The 8,365-nt window shown below is 47.4% G+C and overlaps 1 protein-coding gene across 4 annotated transcripts in view; it reads right to left on the reverse strand.

Moving 5' to 3' along the window:
- Positions 1 to 8,055, reverse strand: part of ECI2 (enoyl-CoA delta isomerase 2) — a 29,238-nt gene extending 21,183 nt beyond the window's left edge. The window contains exons 1-3 of one of the 4 annotated variants that reach the window (XM_027775854.1): positions 7,948 to 8,055; positions 5,350 to 5,509; positions 692 to 790 (exon numbers count right to left, since the gene is read on the reverse strand). In XM_027775854.1, coding sequence (XP_027631655.1) covers positions 692 to 790; positions 5,350 to 5,509; positions 7,948 to 7,982 — 294 coding nt within the window. In that variant the 5' untranslated portion in view covers positions 7,983 to 8,055. The other 3 variants (XM_027775855.1, XM_027775856.1, XM_027775857.1) reach the window with 3 other exon arrangements.
- Between the last annotated feature and the right edge of the window lie 310 nt (positions 8,056 to 8,365).

Below are 8,365 nucleotides of genomic sequence, written 5' to 3' on the forward strand. Positions count from 1 at the left end.
CTTCTCCTCCGTTCTCCTCTCAGGATCTTGGGCACGCACGCACACGCGCCAGTGTGAGTTTAAGCCACTGGGTCCGGGCCTCAAACCACAGTTGACTACATGGGAGTCCAGCGACATAGCCATTATGCCAACTGCTGGTCCCAAAACATAGCTTCTTTAGAAGCACAGCAAATGGCTGGCCCTTTAGTCTAGTAGTCAAGAGAGCTGGATTCCACATGGTAGACCAAGGCTTGGTGGCTTGAAAAAAGCGCCTTTGAGATTGCAGATGGCATAATGGTTACATTGCTGAACTCCTACATAGTTGACCGCCGTTTGAGTCCCGGACCTGGTAGCTTGAAACTCATGCCAGGTGCATGTGTGTGCATGCCCCAAATCCTCAGAAGAGAATGGAGGAGAAGGGACTGCAGTGTGACTATCCCCCCAAGGGGGTGATTTCTCACTTTCTGTCTCTCTGTGTCTCTCCAGCGAGCTCACATACCCTGTATCAAAAATCTGTCTCTTAAAAAAAAAAAAAAAGTAGAGCGGGATTGTGACGTGACCACAACCCGTGGAGGAGGGGGTGCGCTCTCCCTCTCCCTCTATCTGTCTCTTTCTGGTGAGAACACGCCTCCTTTAGCAAAGAAAAAAAAAAGGGGGGGAGAAAAAAAAAGTGCAACAAGTAAAATAAAAGCAGAGTAGAAAGGAAATTTACCTTGGGCAGGTTGCCAAGAGTACTCCATGCATCCCATTTGGCCTTATTGACCAGGTCAAACACACCTGGTTTAGGCACATTGCAAGGTCCCTCAGTAGCCTGCAAAAAGGAAAAGGGCGATCGGTACTCAAATGCCCACGTAAACATAAAATCCATAGCTCCAGTGAGTGCCTCCCCCAAATCCTTCCATAGCCTACTAAAAGGGGTCTGAACTTTCCCCTAGTCCCCTTTTCGATGCTAATGTTAAACATACAGAAACAGCTGAAAATACATAAACAGCAGAAAAAGAGAAAAATATAATATTAGATATTGGTCTCTAAAGTGAGTTATTAACTACACATGAAACAAATCCAAGATAATGGTTCTGGGAAAGTGCTTTCTAAAAACAACTTACTAGTTTTACAAAGGGACTTCAAAAAGTCATGGAAAGATGGATTCAAAGTATTACTTTTGGGGCCAGTCTTTTTTTTTTTTTTTTGGAGAGGTTTCTGCTATAGGGCGCGTGCGCTCACCAGACAGACAGAGAGACAGAGACAGAAAGCGAGAAATCACCCCCAGTGGGGATGGTCACGCCGCAATCCCTTCTCCTCTCGGGATCTTGGGCATGCACACACACGCGCCTGGCGTGAGTTTTAAGCCACCGGGTCCGGGACGCGAACCGCGGTCAACTACGTGGGAGTCCAGCGACATAGCCATTACGCTAACTGCTGGTTCCCTGGGGCCAGTCTTATAGCCTAGTGGTTAAGAGAAGCTGGATCCCACATGGCTACTGAGGCTCGGGTCCTGCCCCAGCAGTTTGGAAAAACACCAGGTGTTTGTATAAGTGTGCTCCAAACCATGACAGGATGGAGAAATGGAGGAGCAGGGTTAGTGACGTGACCACGCCCCATGGCGGGGGGTGTTTTCTCTCTCTCTGTGTCTCCAGCTGGTAAGCATATGTGCGCCTGACAATTGAAAAACACAATCAAAGCATAAGTTAATTTGGGTGCCAAAAACATTTGAAATCCATCCATAGTTTTTTCGTAATACTTTTTCTTGTTTGTTTGTTTCTGCTACAGGGCATATTCACACACCAGAGACAAGACAGGGCAGGAGGGGGGCAGTGAGAAATCTCCTCTGGGGAGATGGCCACACCACGATTCCTTATGGTTCTCCTCTAGGGATTCTGGGGCATGCATACACACGTGCATGGCATGTTTCCCAGTAAATGGGTCCAGTACTGGAAACATGAAGTTAGCTATGTGGGATCCAGCCGCCTAAATCACCATGCCACAACTGGTCCCATAGCACTAATTTTCTTTTCTTTTCTAAAAAAAGAATTATTGGGACCAGCAGATGGCATAATGGCTATGTTATTGGACTCCTATGTGGTCAACTGCGGTTCGAGTCCCAGACCCACTGGCTTAAACTCATGCCGGGTGTGTGTGCGTGCGTGCCCAAGATCCTGAGAGGAGAATGGAGAAGGGATTGCAGCGTGGCCGTTCCCCCTGGGGGGGTGATTTCTTGCTTTCTGTCTCTCTGTCTCTCTGGCAAGTGCACACGCCCTATAGCAAAATCCTCTAAAGCATTATTTATTTTTATTTATTATCATTACTATGTTTAAATATGACCAGAGTGAGAGAGAAAGCAAGCTTGCCACATGTGGGACTCAAACCACAGTCAGTCATGTGGGAGTCCAGCGATTTAACCACCATGCCACCTGCTGGCTCCAACACTCATTTTCTATAAACTTTCTGAAAACCTCTCATATACTGATGATCACACTTTTCATATACAATCAAAATATTCAAGCAAACAATCTTCAAAAGGAACTAGTGACCAACCACTTGGAAATATACAGTATAGTTTCGAATCCTATCAAAAGGTACCAAAAATATCACAAATTTAGTGGTGAACTTCTAGCAATTTGGCAACAGAATTGTAGCTTATGAGGGGGTAAGGATGTGTGTTGTCAGAGCCCATGCCCACAGGAAATTTAAACAAAGGAATCCAAGTAAAAAGCAAAAAGCCACCAAATTTTATTTGCTTGAAGGTAGGCAGACTGACCATCTTGAATAAAATATCCCACTCAGCTACTTTTCAGAAATGGCCTTTAAAACATCTTTTAAATAATAATAATAATAATAAAATACAGTTAGCTAAAAGAGTTAAGAAAGAGGTCTCGAAAAACAAAGCCAGTAAGCGTCTACAGCTTTCTACGAACAAAGAGATAAAGCTACCCTGCAAGTTAGCTGCCAATTGAGAAGTTACAGGGAACACAGTCCACAAAATACAGGCTTGCCCTCATCATCTGACTGCTCTTTTTTCTAACACCAGTAGCAAGACCACTCTCAGGTTTAGTAATTCACTAGGAAGATTCACAAAACTCATAGCAAGTGGTTATACTCACAATGACGGTTCATCGCATGGGAAGGATACAGATTAAAGTCAGCCAAGGGAAAATGCACGCGCAATCCAGTGAGAGGCTGTGGCAATGTGGTCTCCAATGTGGTTGTCCTTTCCCCGTGGAATCAGGACTGACTAACTTCCCAGAATCACCATGTGACAATCTGGATGGAGTACTGCCAACCAAGACGCTTGCTCTAGCCTCAGTATCCAGAGTATTTATTGAGGCTCTATCAAGCATGATTGTCTAACCTAAAGTCTCCACCCCAGGTCACGCCATTACTGCTCTAGGCACATATTATGAGCAGGGAGTTCCAACCTGTCGACATAGAGGACATCTGACACATCAATCACAGCTTATCAGAGGGTAAAATAAGACCCTGGGGCCAGCGAATGACACGGTGGTTGGGGCGCTAGACTTCCGCATGGCCAACCGAGGTTCGAGTCCTGGACCTGGTGGCTTGCTTTCTCAATTTCTCTCTCTGTCTCTGTCTCTCTCTGAGTACACATGTCCTACAGCAAAATTAAAAAAATAATAATAAAAGATAAAAGTAAATATTTCTAAAAAAAAAAAAAAAAAAAACCCCTTTGGGAAAACTCTTTCCTCCAGACTAACTTCCCAGAATCACCATGTGACAATCTGGATGGAGTACTGCCAACCAAGACGCTTGCTCTAGCCTCAGTATCCAGAGTATTTATTGAGGCTCTATCAAGCATGATTGTCTAACCTAAAGTCTCCACCCCAGGTCACGCCATTACTGCTCTAGGCACATATTATGAGCAGGGAGTTCCAACCTGTCGACATAGAGGACATCTGACACATCAATCACAGCTTATCAGAGGGTAAAATAAGACCCTGGGGCCAGCGAATGACACGGTGGTTGGGGCGCTAGACTTCCGCATGGCCAACCGAGGTTCGAGTCCTGGACCTGGTGGCTTGCTTTCTCAATTTCTCTCTCTGTCTCTGTCTCTCTCTGAGTACACATGTCCTACAGCAAAATTAAAAAAATAATAATAAAAGATAAAAGTAAATATTTCTAAAAAAAAAAAAAAAAAAAGACCATTTGGGAGAACTCCTTCCTCCAAAGGAGCTCCCACAGGAAGGGGAGGCTGATCTCATTTTTCTTCTTTATTCCCTAAGTTTTCTTAAAGAAAAATATTAACAGAAGGTTGTTATCGTCCCTCCTGTCATTTCAGATACATACACAAAAATTCAACCAGCTGTGTGGTCCATACCCTAATTCCCACTGGGGCAGTAAATAACAGGGCAGGTCATTCTATGTGGATGATCATAATTTCAAAGTCCACACTGGGGATATGTAATGGGGCAATCAAATTCCTCAGGTTCCTTCCCTGAGGAAGAGTATGCAAATGCAGATGGAAGCCTTAGAAGTTGAACAAAGGAACCAGCTACAATCACAAATTTTTAATTTTTTTGTTAGTTTCCCAGTATTTCAGCGGGACTGAATTAGAGGACACCCAGGAGGTGTCCACTGTGCTGCCACCTTGCTTGCTTGGTGTCACCTCCATCTGACTGCTTGCTTAATGGTGTAGGGGAAAAATTCCCACACATGTGGTCACAGGAGTCTTCTCTGTTGATTGGGAGAGTTTCTTATTCCTTATTCTCACACACCTCTACATATTCAGTACGCACTCTAAAAATGATCAACCTTTTCTTACAAAACCATGACACCATGACCTTTATCATCTCATACTCGGTCCATATTCAAAACTCCTCAGTCATTTCAAAATTTCTTTCCAATGGCTATTTCACTCAGGAGCCAAAAACGGTTTACACATTTGGATGGTATATATCTCTTTTTTTTTTGGAGAGGTTTTTGCTATAGGGCGCATACGCTTGCCAGACAGACAGAGAGAGACAGAAAGCGAGAAATCACCCCCCAGGGGGGATGGCCACACCACAATCCCTTCTCCTTCATTCTCCTCTTGGGATCTTGGGCACGCACGCACAAGCGCCCGGTGTGAGTTTTAAGCCACCGGGTCCAGGACTTGAACTGCAGTCGACTACATGGGAGTCCAGCAACATAGCCATTACGCTAAGTGCTGGTCCCGATGGTATATATCTCTTAAGTCTCTTTTAGCATAGAGTGAGTCTGAGAGGTTATCCTGTGCTTTACTAGTCTCTTGAGGTCTAATGCCTAAAAAAAATACACAGCACACTCAAGCTACATTTTAGGAAACACACAGCAAATCTATTTCAGGAGTTATTTGCTCCAAATGTCTCTAACTAATGTCAACACGGAGGTATTTACCTGCTTATATAGTGCGTAGAGTTTGAGCTTCACTTCATTTCCTGGGTCCTTCTTCAAGAGTTTCACCTGATTCATTGCATCCTCAAAGTCCTTCTGACTGGCTCTCATGGCTCTGGTCTCGTGCAGCTGAAATACTGGGAAGCCAACGATCTGCGGAGGGCTACAGAGGGATGGACAAACTGACTCGTTCCCAGCCGTCTGGTTTTACAGCCTGCTCTCTCTCTGTTCCCAACCTTTGCATACCCAAATGCCATGTTTCTCTCTCAATATTGTCTTTAGACTTACCTGGCGTGTAGGCTGCAGAGTCATAGATTCCTAGATATAAAATCAATATTGAGGCTAACCGTAGTGATTTTACATCAAGTAAATGGAAGCTATAAACCTGCAAGGTATTTGCAAGCCATTAAAATGAAATAAAGATAAATGCAGCCTGGCCTGGAATGGCTGTGTGCATTTGCTGCAGGCAGGAGGTAAATGAGAGGCATGCAAGATAGAGGTGATTAGGAGCCCCAGCGGGCCAAAGGGCCTAGAATGGAGTCCTGTGTCCTAAGGTGCTAAAACAGCTGCTGCACTTACTGATCAACACAGTGCATCAGTTCTTGCCTCTCTGCTAACAAAACATGTGTCCCTACATACAGTTGGAAGGCAGGAACAATAAATGAAGATACACGATGTGGTAAGATGACAGATAAGCAGTTGTTGGCAACCCAGACAGGCATAGCCTTCTCAGCAAGGTGAGGAAGGTGGGGCTCAGCAGGTTTATTTTGGCCTCATACAGGCTACTTAACCACCCAGCCAGGAGCAGAACTGAAACAGCATGTACAGCCAAAGGAAAAGCACAATTGGCAGTTGACGTAATAGCTATGTCGCTGGACTCCCATGTAATCGACTGCAGGTCAAGTCCCGGACCTGGTGGTTTACACTCACGCCGGCTGTGTGTGCATGCATGCCCGAGATCCCGAGAGGAGAATGGAGAAGGGATTGCTGCGTAGCCATTCCCCCTGGGGGGTGATTTCTCGCTTTCTGTCTCTGTCTTTCTGGCGAGCACACGCGCTCTATAGCAAAAACCTCTCCAAAAAAAAAGAAAAAAGAAATAAATCCAAAGGTAACAAATGCACCACCTTTCCTGCAATTCTGTAACTTGCAAATGGCACAATGGACTCCAGGGTCAAACCATGGACTATTAGCGTGTAATTCAATAAAATCAGTCTATGATACATTTTCTATGAAATACCTTTTTTTAAAAAAAATCTCAAAAAAGGAAAAAAAAACCCCCAAAACTGTGCATCCTACATCAGTTTGTCACTGGACCAATTCCAAGTAGAAAATGAAAGGAACATTTAAAATATCGACAGAAGGCCTAAGTGTGCAAGTTCCCACAAAACGTGGTGTAACATGATTTAAAAAACAGTGTGGGGTTTGAAAACAAACTGCAAGAGCATGCCCATTTAAGAAAATACACAAAGTCAAGAAGGATCAGTCAACACGTCTCCACTTTCAGGCAACACCCAAAGCCCAGGTTTTGTTCCCTAAATGCACAGATTGGTTGGGGGTTGTTCCAGAGTTCTTAGCCCGTATTCCGCCATTTCCCCTCGCACTATAGCTGTGATGAGAAAGTTTATCAAGAACAGAGATTGCAATACAAAACATGAAGTGAAATAAAACCGGAGCTAGGGAACTAGGAGGAAGAAGAGGCGGCTGACCAGCCTGCTTACCGGTTGCGGCTGATCTCTGATGGCTACGTGGCTCACTGCCACAAGGTTTTATATTCTCAAGAAAACACCGAGTTTGCAGCCTTAGGCTGGTCAGCACGTGCTTCGTGGATTACCATCGCTCCAATAAGAGCCTGAGCTGAGGGACTTTAGTGTCTGCTCCTGTCCATTCCCCACCTTCATAAGCCCCTCCCCTGTGAGCTCGGTCCATTGTCAACTTCTTAGAACAAGTAACACTAACTGTATCATTTCCATCTGACCGGTGCTGCCTGTGGATCTGACTGCATGCCCCAGAGTCGATCCTTACCCGATGCTAGCTTTGAGACACCAATAAACTCCCTTTTTCCTTAGAACTTTCGCTTTACAGTTGTTCTTTCTGGCTGGACACAGCACACGTTTTTCCGGAAAGCAAATACTTTAATTGCACAGTGGTGACAACGGCCAGTGTTTCCACGGCGTCCAGCACACAGGCAAAGCTGCTTAAATGTTCTAGCTCACTTTGGTCCGGACCCTCTACACCCTAGGAGCAGTGTAGACGCGTAGGCCCAGGAAGCACCAGGCGCTGCGGGGGCCGCACGGCCTCAGAGTCGGGTCCCTGCGGCGAGTGCGGGGCGCAGGATGCGGGCGGCAGCGTCGGGGACCGGCGCTCCAAGCATGGGCACCGGGGAGCGCCAAGCCCTGGCCTCCCAGCTCCAGCAGGACCCGTCACGCCGCAGCGAAAGCGCGCGCTTGCACGAAGGTCACTCTTCGGCGCCCCGGCTAAAGCAATACCGGCTGCTGCCCGAACCAGATAACAGGCTGGCTCCCTGGGATGGCGACCCGCTCAAGGACGTTCGCGTCCTGAGGGCGGCGTCAGGCCAGGCCCGGCCAAGGGCGCCATGCTTACCGCGGACACCAGCGCCGCACCAATCTCCCCGCCATCTTCGTCGTAGCCAGCGGGGTGCGCGCTGGTGTCCCGGCTTAAGGTCGCGCCCGAGGCCCAGGAGAGGGCGGGGCAGGGCTCGGGGCGGAAGGGGGCGGAGCTGCGGTGTTGGGGCGGGGCCTGGATGGTGAGTTGGAGAGCGGGGCGGCGACCAGAATGCACGATAGAGTGGGCGGAGCCGAGGCTGGGGTGTGGGTGGGGCAAAAGGGGGGGGCCGAGATACGGGGGAGGGGCCGAGATGCGGGGGCGGGGCCTGGACTCCGCCGAGCAGACCACGTCCAGTGTCTGGCAGAGGATCCGCGCGGGAGCTCAGGCTCCTTGAGTGGCGCGGGGCGCGTGCTGGATCGCACACCCGACACACTGTGAGCTGGAGGCCTGGGCT

Source organism: Tupaia chinensis, unplaced genomic scaffold (assembly GCF_000334495.1).
Source record: "Tupaia chinensis unplaced genomic scaffold, TupChi_1.0 Scaffold000607_1, whole genome shotgun sequence".
NCBI lineage: Eukaryota > Metazoa > Chordata > Mammalia > Scandentia > Tupaiidae > Tupaia > Tupaia belangeri.